At 59.6% G+C, this 23,999-nt stretch overlaps 1 protein-coding gene and 1 long non-coding RNA gene across 4 annotated transcripts in view; one reads left to right on the plus strand and one right to left on the minus strand.

The window, feature by feature from the left end:
• The window catches only part of GALNT9 (polypeptide N-acetylgalactosaminyltransferase 9), a 98,345-nt gene that overhangs the window by 22,128 nt on the left and 52,218 nt on the right, over positions 1-23,999 (minus strand). For all 3 annotated transcript variants that reach the window (XR_011541908.1, XR_011541909.1, XM_070627352.1), the window contains exons 4-6: positions 23,507-23,681; positions 18,975-19,172; positions 10,583-10,700 (exon numbers count right to left, since the gene is read on the minus strand). Coding sequence is in view for 1 of the 3 variants with exons in the window: in XM_070627352.1 (XP_070483453.1) it covers positions 10,583-10,700; positions 18,975-19,172; positions 23,507-23,681 (491 nt within the window). In the remaining 2 variants the exon portion in view is untranslated. The remainder of the gene's footprint in view (positions 1-10,582; positions 10,701-18,974; positions 19,173-23,506; positions 23,682-23,999) is intronic.
• On the plus strand, positions 5,920-8,704 carry LOC139084492 (uncharacterized). The gene is made up of 2 exons (XR_011541912.1): positions 5,920-6,307; positions 7,284-8,704. It is a non-coding gene; the product is annotated as an uncharacterized lncRNA (long non-coding RNA).

A 23,999-nucleotide genomic window follows, 5' to 3' on the forward strand; every position in this document is an offset into this window, starting at 1 on the left:
CCATGTGGGCAACAGGGCTTGTTCGTGAAGACATTCAAGTGGACAGAGACTTTCCCTCCCCCCAGCGGCATCTGCTCTCCCCACCTGCAGGCCTGACGCATCTGCTCAGGAGAGGTGGAGGCTGGGCAGGGCAGGCAGGGGAGGGGAGGAGTTCTCCCTGTGGTGACAGCCGTGCCCTATGGGCTACTGGTGAGTGGGGGTGTGTCCTCACCTTGTGGGGCAGACTGACCCACTTGCAACTAGAACAAGCCCTTCCTGAAAGCAGAACTAGCACGAGACCTCACAGTCTGCTCCCCACCTTCTTCTTCTGTCCACTGTTCACAGAGCGAGAAAGTCTAGGACCTGTCTGGGGAACACCAGGTGCCCCTCTGATGTCTGACTGCAGGAGCCCCTGCCGAGTGTGGACGGTGGAGCAGCAAGGGCCCCCTCCCTGCTCCCTCCGAGCACGACAAGGCCACTCCTCTCTGGTGAGACAGGAGCTTGTATAAACCACTCAGGACGAGGAGGGACAGCCGTCCCCCAGGCCCCCAGTGTCCAAGGCTGACACGGCCCCTCAGGGGAGGAACAACTGCCCTCGGTCTGAGGTTTTCCTGGGATGCCCGGGAGAAACCTCGAGGCCGAAAGTCGAAGCAGAGAAGCAACCGATTTCCAGCTCGTGCTCCACGGACGGCCCTCCTCCCCGGGACGCGCTGCTTCGTTGTGTTGTGACCTTTATTAACCTAATGGCCCCGAGGATTCATTTCCCCCTAATTGGCTCCAGGACTTTCCTCATTAGCAGACGAGCAGTTGGCATTTCTACAATCACAGGAATGTAAATTGGCCCCGCGACCACAGAATTACTCGCTAATTGGGTTGCATCGATCAGAAGTGCTGTGTGGACCACCTGTATTACTGACAGATCAGAAGCAGCGGTGGCTGTGAGGCCCGTCTGCGTGGGAGCCGGTCCAGGCAAGGCGGAGGAAGAGCCGCTGACGGTCTCTGCAACGAGACCTGCCAGGCGCACCCCTGCCTCAGGGCCTTTGCAGTCGCTGTTCCCTCAGCCGGGAACACTTTTCCCCGTGGCCACATGGCTTGCTTCCTCTCCTCCTTCATGGCTGCTCCAATGTCCCCATCTCAGTATTCCTTTCCCCATCATCCCATTTCAAATGACAACCTCCCCCATCCCAGACATCCCCTGCCTGTGTTTCTCTATGAGCTGCAGACACACATCCTATCCATTGAGCTCAGGGAGGCCACCGGGACGCGCGGTGTCTGCTCTGGTCCCTGCCGAATCCCCAGCACCTGGCACGGCGTTCAACCCCGAGGACGTCAATAAGTCGTTCAATAAATGAGCAGCTCGCTTCTCTTTGACGGTCCCCCGACCTGTGCTCCAGCATTTAGCAAAACAACACAGAGGCCCCCCTTTTCCAGGGGCTTCATCTACTCAGCCCATAAATATGTCGAACACCAACGGTGCAGGTCGCGGGCAGCAGTGAAGGGGCCAGACGTGGCCCCTCTGGCGGGGACTGTTCATCTTCCAAAGGCACGCGGAGGGGAGGAGACAGGCAGTAAAAAGTAGGGATATTAGAGAGCTGTTATGGGTGGAGCTGTGGAACAGGAGAAGCTGCGGCTGGCAGGGCCAGGCTCGGGGCGTCGGGGGACTGAGACCGAGGGTCAGCAAGCAGCCAGTCTGGGAAGGGCTCTCCAAGTAGGACGTGGCTGGGCTTGACTACGGGAAGGGACGGCAGGGCTGGGGCAAGTGAGGAGGCTGGGCAGCGGGACAGGCGGGTAGGGGTCCTGCAGACCCTGGGGGGTGTGGGTTTAATTTTCAGGGTGAGAGGAAGCCTGGGGCTCGCTGGGCCCTTTGTAGAGAGACAGAAAGGGGAAAGCTGCAGCCTGAAAGCCCGAACTCCAGGGGATGAGCGCCAAAGCCACGCAGGGCAGCCGCCTTAGAGGCCTCGCTGCCACCGCCTTGCCCGAACAGCGGCGAGTGTCTGGCCAGGACAGAGGGGGCAGGATCACAGCCTTAAACTTGCTTGTGCAGGACCCGTCCCCGCCCTCCCAGGGCTGCCTGGCAGCACGGGGGTCCAGCTCCCAGGTCGGAGCCCCAAGCATCCGTCCAAGTCTCGTGGGAGACCTAATCCTAGCGGCCCGTGTCTACAGCACTGCTCTGTGCCAGGCGCCTTTTCAAGGCGTTACAAGTGTTAGCTGGTTTAATCTTCATAAAACCACACTTTCTGGATGGGTAAACTGAGGCAGGGAGAGGTTAGGAAACTTGCCGGGCAGGTGGGGGCTCACAGGCTCCGGGCCATGATGTAACCACGTCACTCTGTTGAGAGGGGGACAATATTGGAAGTTAAAAAAAGAAGAATGCAGAGTTCTTGGCCTCTCCTGCCGTCCTGGGGTCTCCGTCCTGGCCCTTGAGTCTGGACCGAGTTGTGACTGCGTCTGTCCATGAGTGAGCAGAAGTGACGCTTCTCCGAGTCCGGGACTCGAGAGGGAACTGCCGCGGCCGCCTCATTGGCTGGAACACCTGTGCTGGCCTGAGGCTGCCCCGGGTGAGGGACCACGCGGGGCTGGAATCCCCCAGGACAGCCAGTGTCCACCACAGCCACGCGGGCACTGCCCTGGACATCCCCTCCAGTCGGGCTCTCAGACGAGTGCAGCCCAGCCCCTTCTGACGCAGCCACGTGGGAAAGCACACCTGGGCCTCCCCCACCTTCCTCGGCTGGAGGCTGAGCTTGGACAGGCCTTTCAACCTTGAGCAAACGTCACCTCCCCGGCTGCTGCCAGACCGACAGCTGCCAGCAATCACGGGCGAGTGAGCCGGGACCCAGCCCCGCACCCCACGTCAGAGTTCCAGGGGGCAGCATGGCCTGCAGAGGGGTGGCAGGCAGAGGCCCCTCGCGGTGGGGACAGCACGGTGGGCCCTGGGTCAGGGCCATGGTGAGGGGACCCACTCAGAACCCCAGGGGATGTGACATGGGATGGAGCCCCTCCTGGCCCCCGAGGGCCGATGTGGTGACTGCTTATCCCGGGGGCTCTCCTGCCCTGGTCCCCGAAGGGCCGCTCGGAGCTGCGAGCTCCCCTTACCCTCCTTTGTTTCTCTCCTTCCTTCCTTCTCTCTTTATTTCAATTCCAAACCTCAACTTCATTTCTTTCTAAACAATCCACCTTGATGCACACCTGGTGAACGAACCCCAGACACTAGAAGACAGAAGAGGCCACCCCCGTCTCCAGGGCTCCCTGCCCCGCACAGCCGAGGCCCCTCGCTCCAACGCTGAGGGCCCAGCTTCAGAAGGCGCCGTGTCACTCCCCGAGGTGGAGCCCTTGCCTCCTGCCACAATGAATGGTGGCGGTAAAGATAAAGGCCATAAACCTCGGGCATCACCCCTGGGGTCAGCGGGATGCTGCACTCAGTCAAAGGCTGTTCCCCGAGGTCCGCTTGAAAGGGACGCTGTTAAGCATTCAAGGTGACTAGAAGCCAGCGTGAGATTTTTCTGCTCGAAATAGTCAGAAAGGTTGAAAGAGAAAGAGTGGGGGAGCTTTTGGGGGTGACGGGTAATTCCTGTATCTTGATGTCAGGCTGGCGGTTACACAAGGGTTTGCACTTGACGCCTTGAGCTGTGGGCTTGAGGTGCGGGGGAGACAGACAGACAGACAGGGAGAGACAGAGACAGACAGAGAGACAGAGACAGACACAGAGACAGAGACAGAGAGACACAAATAGACAGAGACAGAGACACAGAGACAGAAAGAGACACAGAGACAGACACAGGGACAGACAGAGACACAGAGACAGACGAGAGAGGGAGACGGGAGGGGGAGGGATCTGAACTGCCCTGCTCCCTCACTCCGCGTCTGGGGGCGGGGGTGGGGAAGCCCTGTTGTCCTGACTTTCGACTGTGCCGCGCTGGCGTCCGTCCTCCTCCCGAGCTGAGCTGGGTTTCTGTGTCTGTGGCTTGCTGTCCTCCCCGTGTCGGGTGTGGGTGGACGCCTTCTCCTCAGGCCCTGTCCTCAGGGACAGCACGGCTTTTCCAGGAGGACGCTGCCCGGTGCTGTGAGCGCAGGACAGACACCGCCCCAGTCGTTGCAAACAGGGGCTGCGGAGCAGGACAAGGCCTCTGGGTGGAGAGGCCAGGAAGCCAGTGTGCTCTGGGGGCAGCCAGCAGCCAACTGCAGGGGACGGGGTGCACTGAGCCCAGGGTGCTCTCCTGGAAGCGGCTGGAAACCCCAGGGCCTCTCAGGACATGGGGAAAGGAGCCCCCGGCCCCAGCCCCGCAGGAGCCTCTCCAGGAGCTGGGCAGCCGCCCGCGGGAAGTTCAGGACCGTTTGCACAGGTTTGATATTTAACCATCAAAACAGTTGAGAAAAGTCAGCATGTTGAGGAATCTACCAGATTAACTTCCTGGCTGTATTTTTAATATGCCTAATTGAAGGTTGATTCTAAATTTGTGATTTAAGATTGGACCATGTCAGAGAATTAAATACATTTGCAAATAATCCTGAAATGTTCAGAGAATTTGAGATTTGGTATAAATTCAATTTATTAGATACACGATAATTTTTTAAGCACTTGAGGGAATTTCTGCTGTGGTATCAGCATTCAAAGTGCTTAAGAGGAGAGAAAATACGTTCCATGCATAAGCGTCATTTGAAAAGGTTCGGGGGAATTTAATTAACTAAAGGTGGAAACGAAACTGATTATTGTTTAATGGCATTTAATCTGTCAACCTGAGTTAACCAAACCCTAATCAAAGAGAAGGGGAGGGGAGTGTCCTTACTCTGTTAGAATTAGAACCATGTTAGGATGAGCTGTAGGTTTAACTTAAAAGCTTAAAGCAAATAGGTTTTGAAAAGTGTAACGTTAGTAAAATGTATGAAATTTTAGAAACTGGCTTTAAATGATCTTTTCTCTGGGTAAAGGCCCCACAGGCAAAAACAAAAGCAAAACAATAAATGAAACCTCAGAAATAAAACACAAAAAAACAGGAACCCAAACCCCCCGGAGCTCAGCCCACAACGGAGGCCGGGAGGCGGCTCCACGTGGCTCCCGGCTCCCTCAATCAGGCTGTTTCAGGAGTGCTCAGCAGGGCCCCGGCCTGTGCAGAGCAGGGACCTGTGGCCCATGGTCCCCCAGCGGCCGGCCCGGCAGAGGCTGGTTCTCACAGTCGGCTCCTGGAGCAGCAGCCTCAGCAGCCGCCGGGAATCTTTGGAACGGAGAGCCGTGGGCTCTGCCTCGCTCTACGGAATCCAGCTCTCTGCGGTGGGGCCCACGGATCTGTGTTCTAAGGAGCTCTCTAGGGGGCTCTGGTGCAGCCCGAGTCTGGGAACCTGGGAGCCTGCCCCATCCTGGTGGGTGTCCAGCCCCACCCCTCCGCCTGCAGAGCCAACACTGCTCGGAGCAATGAGCTGCACAGCAGCTGTAGCAGCATCTTGGGGCCTCGCGACTCAGCATCATAGCTAATTAGGAGTTTGGGCTCAAATGATGTTTTAAAAATTGGGAAGTCAATGTGCAAGCTGGGCTCCTCTCGTTCTAATTCCAGAAATAGCCCTGAACTTCAGGCTTGGCTGCCGGTGGGCGGGCAGCTTGTGGTCCCACAGGCTGCTGCTGCAAAGTTCCCAGAGGACGTTGTCAGGTCACGGCTGTGCCGCCGCCCCGGAGCCACAGCCGCCTGTAAGAGGGGCAGGAGGGCACTGCAGGCCGGTGACCCCGCTGGGTCGGGAGTGAAGTCAGGGGGCCGACATGTACATGGTCCCCGACATCTGGCCATGACTCAAGGCCTTGGCAGCCGTGCTCAGACACAGCCCAAGCCCGAGGGCAGGAGTCAGGGAGGGAGCTGCCCATCGGAAAGAGGACCCACGCACATCTCCAAGCCTTTACGGCTGAACTGCCTCGCAGCTCGCCCCCACCGCCAGGCCCCTGGAGAGAAGGCGTTCACACAGAGCTCGTTCAGTTCCTATGACGCTGTTCCTGGTCCCGGCAACGCTGACAATTAGTAACAGTCACAGGATTCCTGAGCAAGGATGGCTGGAGGAGATTCCCAGCTCTGCCTCGTGAGGACTCAGTCTCCTCTCCTTTAAAACGGGAATAATAGCATCTACGCCTGGGGCGTTGTGCAGATGGAGCCAGCGAGTGTGCGTGGAGCAGCTGGGATGGGGCCCAGTGTCTGTAAATGCCGTCATCACTGTTGCACGGATGTCACCGAGCACCATCTGTGTTGCGGGGGCTGTGGGGTCAGCACACTCAGGAGGTCGGACACCATGGTCCCACGGTCACCGAGGAGACCCAGCGAGGGCGAGCGACGCCCCTGAGTTCACTGTGCTGGTAAGTGGTGGAAACGGGCTCTGAACCCGAGTCTGTTCGCTGTGGAGAACTTTCACCCAAATCATGCGGCCCCACAGTCAATAGACAGTGGAACTGCGTCTCATCGAGGGGAGGGTTCACAATCAGCACCTTTTGGGGTAGACGCTGCTGCGTCACAAGCCATCCCAAGCTTGGTGACATCAGACAACCATTTTTCTCACGTGCATGGATTCTGTGGGTCAGAAATGTGGAGAAGGCCCAGGGGGACAAGTCTCTCATTTCGTGATGGGTGGGCCCCTCCACTGGGGAGGCCTGAAGGCTGGGGGCTTGGATCCTCCGGAAGCTTCCGTACCTGGCTGTTGGCGGGGACCTCAGAAGTTGCCCCTCCACATGGCTGCCCATGTCCTCGCAGGGGCGTCTGGGTTCCGAGCTGGTGTCCATTAGGACAGGGCAGAGCGTGTCTTTTTTCACGACCTGGCTTGGGAGTCACTTCATCCTTCCTGCCGTTCTGTCCGGGTTGACCAGTCCCCAGGTCAGCCCAGGTTCAAGGCAGAGGGGACATGGATCATGGCCCTTCACAGGAGGAGTGTCCAGTCTCTCCGTGAGAGAGCGCATGGACGGGATGCCCACGATGGCCTTTGAGAGGCGCTGTCTGCTGTGACTCGGAAGGAAGGGTGTGTGGCCACCACAGCTGCGCTGGCTCTTCTTGGCCATGCGCCAGATGGTTGGTCCACATTGGGACACGTGGCGTGCGTGTGCGAGTCACTCAGCTCTGGGCTCCCGCATGAGTCCTGAGGCCCAGAGGCCTTGAGGGACCAGCTCCTTCTCCCAATCCAGGCCCAACCCAGGCACGTGCTAGGGCCGCCCGGGCGACCTGCTGCACGATTTCACGTGCTGTTTCCATCTTTGTTTTCTTCCTGTTGACGGTGGTTGGGGCTCCCCAAGCCCTTGTGACTGAATTTGCCTACATCCCTTCTTAGAGTTCTGTTCTCCACAGATTCACGGACCTACACATCTTCTAGGCTTGATCGCAGCTGGAACTATTTCGGGACGGCTCTCTGTGGCATCCACGGTCTCCAGCTCATGGAGAAGGCCAGCTGCCCAGGATGTGCACTGGCCTTGCATCTCCCAGCTGGAAGAGACCAGTACCAGAGCCCAGCTTCTTGCTCCCAGGTTTCCAGCCTGGAGGGGCCATAGATGCTGTCCGGGCACCCACCGCCCTCTGGGCTTCTGCAGAGACACGGGGAATTGGAAGGGGCTGTGTCTCAGGCACCCCCAGGACACGGGCTGGCCAAAACCCAGTCCCACAGGCACAGCCCCGAGGAGGCTGTCTGTGCCCAGGCACCACTCTTTGGTACCCAGAGCCTTTGAGCCAAGGCCCCCTCCACCGGGCAGGCACTGGCTGGGCATGAAGGGCTCTGATTTCTGCAGGAACTTGAATCATCTTCATGGGTCCCTGGTGGAAACAGTCTGGCTTCCTCCATCTTCTATCCCTGGAAGCCTTCGTCAAAGTTTCTAATCCACGCCCCCCACCCCTACCGCCAATCTTGCCTAATAAGAACCATACAATAATAACCCTGTTATGGGGTGATTTTGTGTCCCCAAAGACACACTGGAGTCCTAACCCCCAGGACCTTGGAACGTGACTTATCTGGGGACAGGGTCTTTACAGAGGTGACCAATGAAGACAAGGTCCTCAGAAGGGTCCTGATCCAGTGTGACTGGTGTCCTTGAAGAAGGGGACATTTGGGTGTAGAGTCAGACCTACATGGAGCAGGGACAACATGCAGACCCAGGGAGAAGGCAGCATGTGACCCGAGGACGCATCTGGGAGCTGAGGACACCAGGGGCTGACAGCAGAGAGAGAAGCTGGGAGAGGTTGGAGGGGTCCCTGAGTCCTCGGGGAGGCCCTGTGACACTGGGCTTTGGCCTCTGGTCTCAAAGCTGAGAGAGAATGAGGCTCTGCGCTCGAAGCCTCTTGGACGAGGCTACAGTGGCCCCCGGAGAGGAACGCAGTGGGTGTTGGTCAACACCTGCTGACGCCGCCCACCAGGTAGAGACAGAGCAAACAAGCTGCTTAGAGCCGGAACTAGTCTGGGTTTGCGTCCCAGCCGCCAGTGCCCCCGGCTAAGTTACTTCCCATCCCGGCCTCATGTGTGACGGGGGCCCACTAATCCGGGCAAGTTGTTGCAGGCTGCGGAGGAGCACTGGCACCGGCTGCCGGGCACAGGCGGGACGCGGGCACCTGTCACACCCCTGCACCAGGCTCTGGAAGCTCAACCCGAGACGTCCGGGAGGAAGGGGTGTCTTTCCCGGTTCTGGGTCACACAGCCCTTGAGCGTTCCTCCTGGCCAAGGCCGGGTGTGCTGTCAGTCACCCACCCGGCCATGAATACAGAATAAAACGAGGCACTGACAATGTTTTTTCTCCACCAAGTACTTATAAGGCTGATGGAGCAGCTGAGCCACTTGGGCGGGGGGCGGGAGAACGGCAGCCCTCCGTGCCCGCCAGGTGGTAGCCCCTGCGCAGCCTCCCCAAGGACCCCGACCGCTGCCAGCTCTGGGCTCTGAGGGATGCGGATTGCCAGGCCATGCCCCAACCTGCCCGCCAGGGTCCATCCCCCCGGCCATCTCCCACCACCATCTTGGCGGTGGCCTCTTCACCCTCCCAGCTGCGCAGGCCGCATGCCACCAAGCCAATCTGCCCCTCTCACCTGTCCGCTCCACCCGTGAGCCCTACGGCTTCCTTCAGACGATCCACACTCAGAGGGCTCTGACCATTTCCTCCCCAGGGCCAAGCCATCTCACTTCCTGGATTATTTCAGAAGCCCTGGCCACCCTGCCTCTGCCCTCGCCCCTCCACTCTGGAATCACAGAGGCCAGAGGGGTCCCTAAAGATGCAGGTGAGGTGGACTCTCAGCTCAGAGCCTCCGACAGCCCCCATCTCACTCAGAGCAGAAGACGACCCTCCCCGCCCTCCTCGGCTCCTGCCACACAGGCCTCCTTGCTTCTGGGGCTCCATCCTGCCCCAGGCCTTTCACCTGCTGCTCCCTCTGCCTGGAACGCCCCTCCCATTCCCTGATTGTCCACGGCTCCTCGGGCACCTGGAGGTCTCTCCGTCGATGTCACATGTCCCCTCCCCCGACCGCTCTCTTTAAAGCCACCCCCTGCACTGCTGGTCTCCTGCTCCTCATTTCTCCTTCCCCTTTCTCACTGAGTGACACTCTGTCTTGTCTCTTATCGCCTCCTCCACCGGAAAGTGAGCTGCGGAAAGGCAGGACTGCCGGCTGTTTTGTTCCCTCTGTAGCCGCAGGCCTGGCTAACCCCCGTGCTCAGAGCGGGTGTTCAACTCGGGGCACGAGGCCGCAGAGGGTCTCCCTGGGGCTGGCCGGGCACCTGCTCCCTGAGCCTCTAAGATCTTGAAAGCCGCCTGCCGACACACCGCGTGTCCTGGTTCTGACAGTAAAGCTCTCCACACCGTGTCTGGGGGGCTGTTCCCGGGGAACCTGCGCCCCCGGTCGCCGACATTCCCCAAAGCTCTGGGTGACGGAGCACCCTCCCCACGGGGCTATGGCCTGGCCTGTTTAGGGCCTCCAGAGGAGAGCCATCTCCACCACCCTGAGGCCCTGACTTGCAACCAAGATTCTTCCAGAACTTTCCGTCAGTTCTCCAAGCAGCTAGGGGAGGAGGTTTGAAACCAGGAGGAGCCGCTGTGGTGGGAAGGGCGGGCTGAGGCTCAGTCACCACGGACCGGCTCAGGGCCTCCCTCGGGGTGCTCGGGGCCCGCAGTCGGTGCACCTCGTGCAGTGTGGCCTGGAGCCTCCTGCCCCTTGGCTGAGACCTGCCCTCCCCAGCGAGCCCCATCTACCCCGTCCTGCCCGGGACCTTCTCCCGGGGAGCAGCCCTGGGGGCTTGGGGCACCAACAACCCCCATTGGCGCCTCTGCCTGCCGCATCCAACCAGGACAGACCCGCAGAGGGGACGGCGCAGCCAGGTCTCTGCCACGGACGCTGGAACGCCCTGGGTTGGAGAACCGCTCCCCACGCGGCCCCGTCCCGCGGCCCAGACGCAGCAGAAGCGAACTGCCTGGGACATAAAACTGCCGTACGAACGCCCTCTGTTGTGACAGTCAACAGACAGAACGTCCTCGTCCTGCTGCCATCGAGCTTTCTTATGCTGACTCAGTCCAGGGCTTGCCTCCGCTGACCCACAGGGAGCAGCTCGCCCACCCGCCTGACCAGCCCCGCATGGCTGCGCAAACCCGCCCTGGGAGGCCCGGCCGGGCTGCGGCACTCACCCGCATGCCCAGCTCGACGTTCTCGCCCCCGTACACCTCCATGCCCGGGTCCAGCAGGCCAATGTCCCCGAAGTACTCTCGGTCCACCACAAATGAGCAGCCGATCATGGCCGGGGTCCTGGGGGGAACAGAGACAGCGGCATGAGTAGGTGGCCGGCGCATGACCCTGGGCCCGCCCCACCCTGCTGGGGGTGCTGAGCACAGACCAGGCCAGTGGCCGGGAGGGCCCCCGTGGCCCACGCTCTCTTTCTGAGTCCTCACACCTCATCCCTGTGCTTCTCAGCACCTCTTGGTCAGGTGCCCAGGGCTTGGGACAGCTGTTTTCCAGCCCCCAGGACACCTCAGGCTTGTCTCTGCTCCCTCGGAGCCTGGCTGAGCACCCAGTACAGACAAGTCCAAATGCTCATTGAACAACATGAGCAGATGACAAAAACCAGCATTCAGTTCAGGCAACTTAGTGTAGGGGAGTGAAAAATCAGTTTGCCCAGTGAGTTGTTTGGTTGCCCTGAAAATTATTTCCCAAGCCTGCATCTCTCGCCTACCTCCTTCATTGTTTTGTCCTATCTGTGTATCAGTAGTCAGGGCTACAAGGGACAGGTGTGTCGGTTGCGTACTGCTCAATTCTATGGACTCTCATTAATATCAGACTGTCTCTGAATGACACACCTTGGAGTTGTAGAGCGCACAACTTGTGCAGCTGTATGGAACAGGCTGCCAACTGTACTGTTATTTCTGTAACAATTCTATTTACATCTACACGTTCTTAAAAGGTTGGTAAATCTTGTCTTGTCCCAAGCAATTATATTTGTGAAATCATGCATCGATGGGCCAGTTATATTTTTTCTAATATGCATTAAAAATGTATCAGTGTTGTGCGTCCCCAGGAAGTGGTCTCACGGAGCAGCGATGGTAAAGCAGGGCACAAGGAGACAGACAGTGGCGGAGAAAAAGTGGACGGACCCACTGTAAATGGTGTTGCTCATTCACTCGCTTAGTCAGTCAATCATGAATTTGGGATACATCGGGTGTCTACTAGGTGGTGCGGAGGAAAGAGAAAGAAAAGAGAAAGAGAAAGTGTCTCTGCAGCTAGAACAGGCAGCCTGTCCATGGTGAGAAAACAGGGCCCTCTAAGCTTTCGATGGAAGATTTTGCCTCAAACAAAGGCAGCTTCCTTGTGGGTTGAGGGCTCAGTTTCCTCCCAGCCCAGGGAGGTCGCGCGAAGGCTTCCCGGGTCCCGGAAACCCCTGCCGCTGCAGGGCTGAGACAAGGCTGGAGCGGGTCCCTCTCGGTGGCCGCCATGCTCCTGCAGGTGCAAATCCTCTTCACCAAGAGAAGCAGCAGCAGGCGAGTCTCACTCACAACTGGAGGCAGCGTTTCTGCTCCCCGTGACCGGAGTCAGGAGCAAGTGCCCGTCAGCCATCCACGGAGATCGGGGCCCGTCAGCCGTCCAAGGAGATGGGGGCCCGTCAGCCGTCCACGGAGATCGGGGCCCGTCAGCTGTCCAAGGAGATGGGGGCCCGTCAGCCGTCCACGGAGATCGGGGCCCGTCAGCCATCCACGGAGATCGGGGCCCGTCAGCCGTCCAAGGAGATGGGGGCCCGTCAGCCGTCCAAGGAGATGGGGGCCCGTCAGCCGTCCACGGAGATCGGGGCCCGTCAGCCGTCCAAGGAGATGGGGGCCCGTCAGCCGTCCAAGGAGATGGGGGCCCGTCAGCCGTCCAAGGAGATGGGGCCCGTCAGCCGTCCAAGGAGATGGGGGCCCGTCAGCCGTCCAAGGAGATGGGGGCCCGTCAGCTGTCCAAGGAGATGGGGGCCCGTCAGCCGTCCACGGAGATCGGGGCCTGTCAGCTGTCCGCGGAGATGGGGGCCAGTCAGTCATCCGTGGAGAGCGGGGGCACTGAAAAGCGATTATGCTTCTATTTGAGCAAAGATCCAGGTTGTCTGTCAGTAGATTTTGGTCACAAATCTAACGATAACGAAATTTTAATGCCGCCCTCGACGTTAATCGCGAGTGTTGACGGGTTAGGTGGCAGTTCGCCGACATACGGCAGGTGTTGCTCTCATTTTCTCACAACAGCAGCATGCCAGGGTGGCCTCTGACGGACTGAAGCGCCCAATTCCCTGCCAAGTCTGTTACGGCTGCTGCTGAGTTTTTATTATTGCTCAGAGTTCCAAAATAAACTTAAAATAAACTCATAAGGCGACAGTAGCAGAGGCAGCTGGTGCTGAATGTATTTGCACGAGAAATTCTTGCTGTGATCACAGAAAACAGCAAGGACTGAGTGACGCGCCGGCCTGGCCTCTCAGGTCCGCGGGAGACTCGTCCCTGGGCACCGTCCTTGCATCCAGGCTGCTCTGTGATGTGCTGGGAGCCGGTGGCTCACCACAAAGGGCCCTCACTCGGGCTTCTGCCTGGGAGAGGTAACAGACACGCAGACACACGCAGATGCACGGACACACCCAACACACACCTACATGTACCACAAATATACACATGCACCAGACATGCAGGCACACACAGATACATGGACACATGTAGATGCATGTGCAACACGCATAGATACCACAAGTACACACAGAGACATACACGCCACAGACACACAGATATACAAATACGCAGACACACACAACACACATATATGGTCCCACAAATGCATCCACAAACACACACACAGACACACCCAGATACACGTGGATACATGCAGACACACGACACCTGTATACACACGCAACACACAGAAACACACATATGCAGCTCCACACACAAACATAGACACATCTGCAGAAAACACACAGACACACACACCTCCGAACCCACGCAATTTGGGAGCACTGCATAAGTGGGAGCTGACAGAATGAGGGGCACAGGTGGGTCCCTCAGCCTTCGCGCGCCGGCCCAGGATCAGGCGGGTCAGCTGCTCTCGGCGTCTGGAACAATATGCACCACGTGTCGGCCCGGCGGTGAGCACGAGCACACGCTGGGTCAGTGAGCATGTGGAAGGCGTGTCAAGTTAGAGAAACACATGGCCTTGCTGGTGACAGGCACTGACACACTAGACGTGAAGGAGCCATCTTGCACGCATTCAACACTGAGCGTGGGGGGGACACACCACGGTGGCAAGTTTTTGGAGAAACTGGTGTGGACCGGTTCAACCCTCTTGGAAAAGTCTGAACCTATGAACAGAGCCCAAACTGTTTCAGCACGCTCCGCAGGCGGTCTAGAGCAGTGATGGGTGGCATGGAGTCAAGAGCCTGACCTGGCTCTGTGCTCACTGCAGTGTGACCTTGGACAAGTCACTCAACTTCTCTGTGCTCAGCGTCCCCACTGTAATGCGAGAGGCAAGACAGTGCCTCCCCAACGACCGCTGAGTGGATGAAAGGTGTCAACACACGCAGACTGCTCGGGAGAGCGTGGGAGCCTGGGAACCTGGACCTTTGCTCAAATAGAGGCATAATCGCTTTTTAGTGCCCCCGAGCTCCGTGGATGGCTGACGGGCACTTACTCCCGACTCCTGGCTTTCCTGTTATTGTTTCACGCCCTAGTCCACCACTGGTGTTTATCCTAGGAAACTGTCCAAACACTCTTCGCACAAAGCTGGGCGGAAAGGGAAATTGGCGCAGGGCCCATCATGTAGACGGGGAACGAGGTTCGGGTCATGCCTCTGGGGGAACGTGTCCAGCTGCCAAGCCCTGCGCTCCTCAGACCCGCCAGCCCCTTGGCAGCGCTCCTTGGAAGATGTTACATGGAAAGGTGTAAAGTTAACGGTCGCTGTCGCACCATCGCAACTAGGGGAGCAACCACAGACGTGTGCGAGTGTGTGTGTGCGCATCTATGCCCGTCTCTGTGAGAGCGTGTGTGCGTCTGTGTGCATGCATGCACGCACGTGTATCTGTGTGTGTGCACACGTGTGTACCGTGTGTGCATGTGTGAGTGCATCAGTGTGTGACTTCGTGGAGTATTGTGTGTGACTGGGGCCTTCGTGCCCCATTGTCGGGGAGGAGTGGGGTGCTGGGTGTGTCCTCGTCCACGAGGCTCGTCCGGGGCTCCCTGCCCCCTCGGGAGCCGGCTCTACACCCACAGTCCCTCCTGGGCGGCTGTGGGGACGGAGAGCAGACCCGGCCCATGGCCCCGTGGCTGCGTGGAGCTGCCTGCGGTGCAGCGTGACATCGCAGCTGCCCTCCGGGGGCCCCGGGGTGAGGGAGAGCAGGGAGGACGGGCCTCAGGCGTGTGCAGAGCCTGTGCCCCCCACCCCCTGCCGCGAAGGAGCTCGGGCCAAGGAGGGCAGCAAATGCAGGTCCCCATCCGACTGCCTCAGGATCCGGAAGTGTCTCCACGCCGGCAACCCCGTTCCAGCCCCCTCAGAGCGCAGGGAAGCCGTCTGCCCTTCCTGCCGGCACTGAAATACTTGACCCGCAGAGGTCCAGGCCTTATAATTGCTTCTCATTCTTTTTCCTTCCTGAGCGTCAAGTATGATGAATGGCAAGAAAATTTCCTGGAGTAAATCTTCAGATGTCAGCCTCTCCCGGTGCTGAGTAATTTCCTGGCAAGCGCCAGCCGTGTCCTTCAGGAGAAGGGCAGCCACTCTTCCCTGCGGGCGGGAGACAAGAAGTCCCGGAGGAGGCCCTGGGGGACCGCGTGCGGCCGGGCTGAGGTTCTCCTCATCTGTGGGGGCTGCGGCTTGGCGAGGTGGCAGGAGGGCGGCTGCAGGGGACCTTGTTCTGCCGGATGTGCTGGGCTCGGGAGCCCGTGGGAGGCTGCGGGGAGCGTGTGAGGAGCCCGTGGGAGCTTGAGGGGAGGCCGCGGGGAGACCTTGCTGAGCAGTGGAGCCCGAGGGCGTCCTCTGGACAGGAGCGTAGTGACCAGGGGAGCAAAGGGCTCAGGCTGCCGCGGACCTGGCTCGGTCTGAGGGCGCAGCCCTTCTCCGTCATTCGGACCCAGACCACGTGCCCTCACCTGCCCTCCGCTCCCCAGGAGCCCGGAAGCTTCCATGGCCCCCAGTGGCGCTCGGCCGTCCCCTCCTCCTGGGTCAGCCCCGCCGGCCCCTCCGCTGGTCCAGCCCCTCTTCTCTCCCACGGTTCTACCTCTCTCCTTTGGGGACTCTGTGCTCCAACGTGCTGTTCCAGCTATTCCAGAAGTGGGCAACAACCTGGGGCCACCAGACCCACCGTCGAGGACCTGACCCAAAGCCCCAGCCGCCCGACCTCCACGGGCCCTGCGCCGACTGGAGGTCCGCAGTTCGGAGCCTGCGTCTGGCGGCCCTGCAGAGCCGGCTCGTTTCTGTTTCCAACGCACTGATGTCCTGTGGCTCCTGGTCGACGGCCGCTGGTCACACGGACCTGTCTCGGAGGCCAGGAGGAAGACTGACAGGACGAACTGAGGCTGTGTAGAGGGTCCCTCCTTGGGGGGACCAGGTCTCCCCTTCACTCGAGGGACGCGGGACGTGGTGTCTGACAGGCCCTCCATGGGGGGACGCGTGGGGGAAGTGCAGGGAGTCGTGGGGACGGTGGCGACACCCTGTCTGAGCAATCAGCAGCAACTCGGCTCCAGCAATTGTCACCACACAGGAATGGGGGCCTAAGTTTTCCAGAATCTTCTAATTTCCAGAGAGGGTAGATATCAATTTCATGTGAAACTTCCTCAAATTTAAGTGTTGGTTCCAATGTTACAATATATTTGGCGCAAGAAAGTGACCACCCTGTGCCCAGAGGCGGCCTTTTCTAGCAGAACTGGACGGTCACGTCCGTGCTGTGAACATGGCGTTGTGTCCACTGAGATAAGGTCAACAGCGCCTGGTTCTTCTCCCCAGAAGGAGAGGCCGGGGGTCCGGGGCCCGTGGAGGGGCCAGTAGGGAGGGTGGGTGTGGGTCTGGGGCGGGATGATCGGCCTGCTCCCTTTCCGCGGCCCGTCGTGTAGGATTTCCAGGATCTCACACTGTGGCCCTTGCTGGCTGGTGCCGAGCTGGGCTCTCGGGCGGAGACCACCTTCAGGGGCGATGGGGCGTCTCCAGTTGGGGATGACAGCGAGTGGTGCCGTGCATACTCACGGGCGTTCTCCACACAGACGTGTGTTTGCATTTGCTCAGGGCCAGTGCCGAGGGGCGGCGCAGCTGGTCACCCAAGGCGCGTTCTCTCCTTTATGAGCAGCCACTGAGCGGCTTCCTAGAGCGGCTCTGCCATCCGTTCTCCTCCCACAGGATCGGAGCGCCCCGGGGACTCCCGCCTCACCAGCACATGGTGCGATCTGGCTGCTGAGGCCCGCGGCTGTCGCGGGATGCAAAGCCACCCACCACGACCTCGACCGGCTGCCTAGGGGCTGACGTGGCATCTCTCCGTGGCCCATGGCACTTTGCCTTTCTCCTTTCCTGGGTGTCTGTTCACTTTCATTTGGATTTGGGCATCGGGGTTTTTAGGGACTCTCCAGGTGACGCTGATGAGGAGCGAAGTTGGACACAAATGCACTGCGGCCGGAGAACCCGCTTCCTGCAGCTGGGCCGCCAGGACCGCGGGGGACACCGCCCCCGGGTTCTCTGACTTCACCGACTCCTAAAGCGTCAAACACGAGGCGTGTTTTGCTGCTACTTGGGGATTATCGAGGGCATTTTGAATGAAGCAAAGTGACCTTCGAGCCGCTGCTCCTCGTCTGCACGAGCCGGCCCGTGGGTCCCTCCGGTCGTGGAGGAGCTCCCAGCCCAGGTCCTGCTCCCTCTGGCTCACTGTGTGGGCCCTGCGCCTCTCGGGCATCTGGAGCCTTTCTCTGGGGCAGTGACCTCAGGGCAGCTCAAGGCCCCCCCGCAGCCCTGTCAGCCTTCCTGTTCAGAGCATGTCTGTGAGGGTGGCGTTGTCTTCCTCCTTCGAGAGCAGGGGCACACGGGGCAGGGGGCCAAGCCATGTCACTGCCTCGTGCCCCCCGGACTTCACTGCTGGACGTCCAGGCCTCTCTGGACTCAGTGCATCACTGTATGGCTCCGTGGCAGCAGAGGGCAGGTACCTGGAAGCCCCTGTGAGGCCCGGCCGTGGGTGGTCCTGGTCACGCCCAGGCAGGGGGGCTGCTTCGGCAGGATTTCGGCAGGGACACGCCAGTCTGTACAGTTGAGGCTGGGGAGGGCATCCCAGCCCTGGCCCCTGAAATCCTAAACCTCCGTGGGGGACCTGACAAATGCTCCAGGGGTCAACAGGTCCTGGAGATGCATGTTCATTCTGGGAAAAGCCCTCCAGCCTGGTGGGGCCCCCAGGAGAAAGTGGCAACATCACTAGATGCTGAAGCACAGATTTCCCAGGGAGTCAGCAGACTAGGGAAGTCAGGGGAAGGGGATGAAACAGCAGAAGCTCAGTCAGTGATGGCAACGATAAAGCAAGCCAGGTGAAGATGACTGACAGGGCAGGTAGGATGGTGAAGTGTCAGGGAGCGATAGGGAGTGGTGGGGACTGCAGCAAACTGCAACCACGCACCCTGTTTACACAAGGGACCACTTTTAAGCTCCAGCTGATTGCTGCCTGGTGAGAATGTGGGCCTCCCCATTTTTCAAAAGATGCTGGACTTGTGTGTTTTTTGTCTTTGTTTTTTTTTGGTGAAGAAGATTGTCACTGAGCTAAAATCTGTGCCAGTCTTCCTCTGTTTTGTACATGGGTCGCTGCCACTGCATGGCTGATGAGCAGCATGTAGGTCTGCACCCAGGATCCAAACCCGCAAACCCCAGGCTGCCGAAGTGGAGTGTGTGAACTTAACCACTATGCCACCAGCCGGCCCCCAGACTTGTGCATTTTTAACATATAAAAATCACTCCATTTTCACGTTTGAGAACCAATTCATAATAAAATAATTGTTTTGCAGGACAATCTATGGTGTCTGAGTAAACGACGTGGCTCACACCGTCTGTTGGCCTCGTGGTCTCTCCTTTGCTCTCCCTGTGCCTGTTTATGGCTCTGCTGTGCTGCCCCTGTCTGTCCATCTGTCTGTCCGTCTCTCCCTCTTTCTGTCTGGGTCTGTTTTTCTTGGTTCCCATTCCTTCTCTCTGTCTCTGTGTATCCCCCCCCCCCACCCCGACTTTCTCTCTTGCTGTCCCCTGTTCTCTCTCTGTGTCTGTGTGTCTTTTTCTGTCTCTTTCACTGTCTCTTTCTCTCTGGATGCTAGCTCTTTCTGTCTGTCTGTCCTTCTCTCCCCACCTGCTCTTATCATCACTTGGATCACAAACTGGTGCCAGCTCCCCACTGTCCCCATCACCACGTCCCATGCACACCCACCTGGCGCCAGGCAGTGGCTTTCTGCAGGGGAGCGTCGTCCATCCCGCTAGCCGCTAGGCCCACCTGCAGTGGCCCCTCCACACCCCCACCTCCCGCCGCTCCTGGCTCCTCCAGCATAGGCCGTGCCTCGGCGGTCCTGGAGGCTGGCTCACCTGATGGGTGCCGCCTCATCGCCGCGGTCCAGCCAGTCCTGGGGCGGGATGATGTACATGCACCAGAGGCCCCAGTTGTAGCCGTGGGCCGCGCTGGCGTACTGCTGCACCTCGAACGTGTCGTACTTGATGTTGTCGATGGCGGGCAGCACGATGCGCCGGCGGTCCTCCCGGATCCGTGTGAGGGCGGGCTCGGCCCTGCGGGGAGGCCCATGCGGTGAGGAAGGGCATGGACGCTGGGCCCTGCATCCCATCCCCGAGGAGGGGCTGGCTCACGCAGCGCGGGCCGCCATGCCCGGGTCTGAAGGCCGGCTGGACCACTACCTCCTGGGCCGGATCCAGGGGCTTCACCTCTGGAAGCCCCAGGGGTCTTCTGGGCTGCAGCCCCCTGGCCCGAGGTCTCGCCCTTCCTGGGTTAGCCCACAGCTAACAACTGACTGACGCGGGATATAAAAACCATTTTGGCCCAACCAGTGACATCTCTGAGGCGCTGTCCTGGCTCCAGAGCTCCCTGTGGGTCAGCTGACCCTGTCCCCAGGCCTGTGTCACACCTCGGCCTCTCCCTCCACCGAATCTCACCTCCCACCCCTCCTTGCCTGCACCGTTGGAAGGTACATTCATTTACAAGCATGAACTGAGGGCTGTTAGGTGCCACTCCCTGTTCTAACAAATTTGAATACATTTGTGAACTAAAGAAGGAAAAAATCCATGCCTCAGAGAACTTAGGATACACTGGAGGGACAAGACAGTCTCCCAAGTAGTGTTGTGCAGTGCACAACCTACACAACAGTGTGTGGTGGCCCTAACAGGGCGGGGGCGTGGGGACAGACAATGATGCATAAGTGAATGATATCACACATTAGGAGGTGATGGGTATTGTGGAGGAAACACAGAGTAGAGTAAGAGTGGTTGGAGTTGCAGTTTTAAATAGGGCGTCTGGTGTGGGTTGCAGGTGGTGATGACCAGGAGGAGGTGTAGGCAGGAGTGGGCGTGTGTTGGGGGACGGGCATTCCATGCAGAAGGAACAGCCAGCGAGACCCCGGGATGTGCTGGGGTGCTTGAGGAGCAGACCAAGTGGCTGGAGTGGAGAAGGGGGCAGTAGGGGCGATGAAGCCGGGGAGGAGTGAGGCCAGAGGACGCGTCTTCCTCCTGTGCCCTCCCTGGGCAGCGGTGCGAGCTGCAGACCCTCGGAGGGAGTCCCGGGGCACTGGAGCAGTTTGCCCTGTCTCCCATGAGGATGAGATGCCCCCCAAGGGCCTTCCACCTGCCGCGGCTGACAGCACCCACTGGCCAGGGAGCCGATGCCGCTGTGGGGGACAGAGGGGCCGAGCGCAGGTTCGGGGGTCTGGCTTGGGCAGGGACAGCTGGGGGGGTTGAGTCCTCCGACCCCGCCGGCGAGAGCCACCGCGTGGCCTGCCTTCCTTCCTGTGTTCCGAGTGAGAGCCTGGGGCTTGGCTCCGCCTCGGCTCCACGAGGAGGATTAATTAATTACTGTTAGCAAAGTGCTTCGGAGATGAGCTGCTCTCTGCAAACGGCACGCCAGCTAACAAGGCAGTTCGTTGTAGAGACAGTTCTGGGAGGGGAGGGCTGTTGCAGATGGATAACGGGGTTTTCAGTTGTGACGATTAAAGTCACACAGGTCTAAAATGGCACTTTGACGTGACAGCCTCACGGCTTTCCCAGATGCCCTCCAAACGCCCAGGGAGTTTAACACATTACAGGGATGGAAAGGCCACCAAATGCCTTGTGCAGTGCACAACCTACACGAGAGTATGGAGAGACCCTGGTGGAGGGCAGACAACAATATATAGTTAAGGATAGAAGGCGATAGCTGTCACGGGAAAAGGAGAGTCACTTCATGAGGGTGGCGGAGGAGAGAGAAACGGGGGCTACAAAGGGCAGTCAAGGCAGAAAGAAGCCAAATCTCAGTCAGACACGTGCTGGGACGGAACCAACCCTTAGAACAAACTCGTGGTTGGGGAGAGTGAGATGCCCAGGGAGGGCGGAGGGAGCGCGGGAGGAAAAAGCTCCCCCATCTGAGGGACACCAACCCCTGAAGCAGTTGGGAAAACCACAAACTTCGAGAGGCTTCGAAATGCCAGGCCCTCCCTGGAGCCAGCTGGGGCCCCTGAACCACACGCTGTGGGGCTTCCTCAGCACACCCACCACAAACCCTCTTTGTAGCACATACAACCCCTCCTTCCCCTCGGGGTCGTATCCCAGGGCACGTCTTCATTCAGACTTCACAGAGTTTAAAAATATGAGCGGGAGATTTGACATAAAAATGGTGAGTTTTAGTTTCTCTTGAAAATTGGACAAGCTGGCCACACCAGGCCCACTTTTCCCCACAGCTCAGCTGACGGGTACTGCGGGCTGCCCGGGTGTGGGGCTCACGTCCGTGTTCACTGAGGACCCCTGTAGACCCCCCACTGTGGGTCTAACTTAAGGAGGTTGAGCTGAGAGCATCCTGGTTCACCTTCGGGGGCCCCAAACCCAATGACAAGGATCCTCATAAAAGACAGAGGAGGAGAGACGCACACAGGGTGGCAGAGGGGGAGGCTGTGTGAAGGTGGAGGCAGAGGTTGGAGGGACGTGACCACCAGCCAAGGGAGGCTGGAGCCCCCAGGAGCTGGAAGAGGGTTGAATGGTGGTCCTCCCGAAAGCCGTGTCCAACTGGAACCACGGATGTGGCTTAATTTGGAGTCTTTGTAGACGTAATTAAGTTAAAGAGCCCAAGATGAGATGGTTCTGGATTGAGGGCGGCCCTAATTCAGTGACTGGTGTCCGTATAAGAGAAAGGCAGAGGCAGATTCGAGACACAGACCCGCAGAGGAGAAGCCACGCGATGATGGAGGCAGACATTGGAGTGATGCAGCCCCAGGCCAAGCGGTGCCAGGAGCCTCCAGAGGCTGGACAAGGCAGGAAGGACCCTCCCCTGGAGCCCCCAGGGGAGCGTGGCCCTGCCACACCCTGATCTCAGACTCTGCCTCCAGCACCGAGGGGAGGGTCTTCAGTGTGGGGAAGCTTTTGGTGGGGTGTTATGGCCCCCCCAGGACACTCCCACACTGAAGACCCTCCCTCTGCTCACGCTCACGGGTCCAAGGTGTCCGCTCACGTCCCAGGCCACCTCATGCCTCAGGTTGTCCCCTGCTCTGCCATCCCAGCTGGGAGCGTGTCTGACCCCATGTGCCTGGAGCCCAGCGCAGTTGAGGGGCTCCACCAACAGCCCCCAGGCCACCTCGCAATCACCTCGTGCGTCTGTCTTGGATCTCCACTCTGCAGACGGGATGGTGGAGGCACCTGGGGACAGTCGCCACCTGACACGCGGCTGCGGGCGCCCTCCCGCTGGCACTCGCACCACGTTAGTGACTGATCATCATATCACAGCTCTCGCCCACCGAGAGCCTTCCAGCGCCCTCCCCACCCGGCAGCCACTCATGCCTCTCACGTCGGCCACACGGGCTGGCGTGAGTGAGGGCTGCGGGGACGCCCCAGAGGCACCACCAGAGAGGAGAGGAAGGAAACACGAGGGGAGCCCAGCAGAGCTTTCCAGAAAACGCTGGAGCTCAGCCTGCTGCTCTGTGAACACACCCTCAGCCACCTGCTGTGAGGACGGCAGCTCGGGACAAGGGGTCTGGACAGAAGCACTGGGACCACCCTGGTCTGACGCCCTGTGGGGACCCCGCCTCCCGCTCGGTTGTGGATAGTTTGCTGGACGAATGACGCCGTTCTGAAGGCGCAGCCTCTAGAGGTGGCCCAGGGCTCTACCCTCAGTGAGCATGAGACCCCCGCCCTGGGTTGGGGACACAGATCCCGGGCGCCACCCCCGAGACCCTCGGTCACACAGACCTGCATTTCTGCCGACTCTCAGGGGCTGGTCAGGGGGCCACGCTGAGTGGGAAGGTCCCGAATGGTCCCTGCCTCCCTGGGGCAAGGACAGGCCAGGCCAGGAGCCCCAGCCTTCCTCCTGGTGGGTGGGCTCACTCCAGACTGTCCTGCTCCCCAAAGACAGCCCCGCCACGCCCCCACCAGGTCTCTCATCAGGGTGGGGCGGGGGAGGAACTTGTCAACTCTTTGATCTAGAATGTTCCATAAGAACGAGAAACTGCTTCCATCTGGTTCCCAGTGGCTCAGGCCTCTAGTGACTGACTGGGACCCTAGAGACTGCATGACTGCACAGCAACTGCCCCCAACCTTGTGTGATTCTACCTCTCTGGGGTCACAGGAATGTCCTCGTTTTATTCTGTCGCCTCCTGGAATCACTGGCCACTTCAGATCCTCTGGGAACGAGGTGGAGGCTCAGCTCCGTGCTCACAGACGCGTGTCCCGAGGTCCGCCCCCTCGCAGGTAGCTTCTGGGTTTGAGGAGCTGGGTGCGGAGAAGCCATGGGGCTGGACTCCGATGCCCCCTGGCCCTGCTGGGCTCGTCCCCTTTGCCCTGCAACCCACCGAGCAGGTGCTGGTGGACCCCGCCCAGGCTCCAGGCCCCTGGCCAGGGGCGGCTTAGCTCCACCAGCCTGCACCTGCCCTTACCAGCCGGTGCTGAACTCCACGTGGGCGTCGAAGAAGCCGACGACGGGGGCCGTGGCCGCCTTCCAGCCCTGCAGCCGCGCCCGGATCAAGCCTTCTCTCCTACTGTTGCGGACGATCTTCACGAGGCCCGGGTACCTCTTGTTGACGTACTGGTCCAGGTTGAACTTGAGCTCCACTGCGGGGAGACACAGAGTCACCCCAGCACCCCAATGTCCCGGGAGGGGCCCGGCCTCGGGACCGAGGTCCACCAGAGCAGGGCATGCCCGGATTCATAGGTCAGAAATGTTTAAGACAGCCCACTATGGTGGAGCGAGATCCAGGTGCTGGGGAGACCGCACGGGGACAAGATCCCACCCTCCTGAGGCCAGCATCTAGCGGGAGAAACACCAAACCAGGAAACAGTCCAAGCAGACGGAGTCGGGCAGAGGTGCATGTCAGGAAGACAGAGAAAGTGGGGCTGGAGAACCAGCCCTGAAAAGGAATGCAGCCTCTG

The sequence above is a fragment of the Equus przewalskii genome, chromosome 7, assembly GCF_037783145.1.
Source record: "Equus przewalskii isolate Varuska chromosome 7, EquPr2, whole genome shotgun sequence".
Taxonomy (NCBI): domain Eukaryota; kingdom Metazoa; phylum Chordata; class Mammalia; order Perissodactyla; family Equidae; genus Equus; species Equus przewalskii.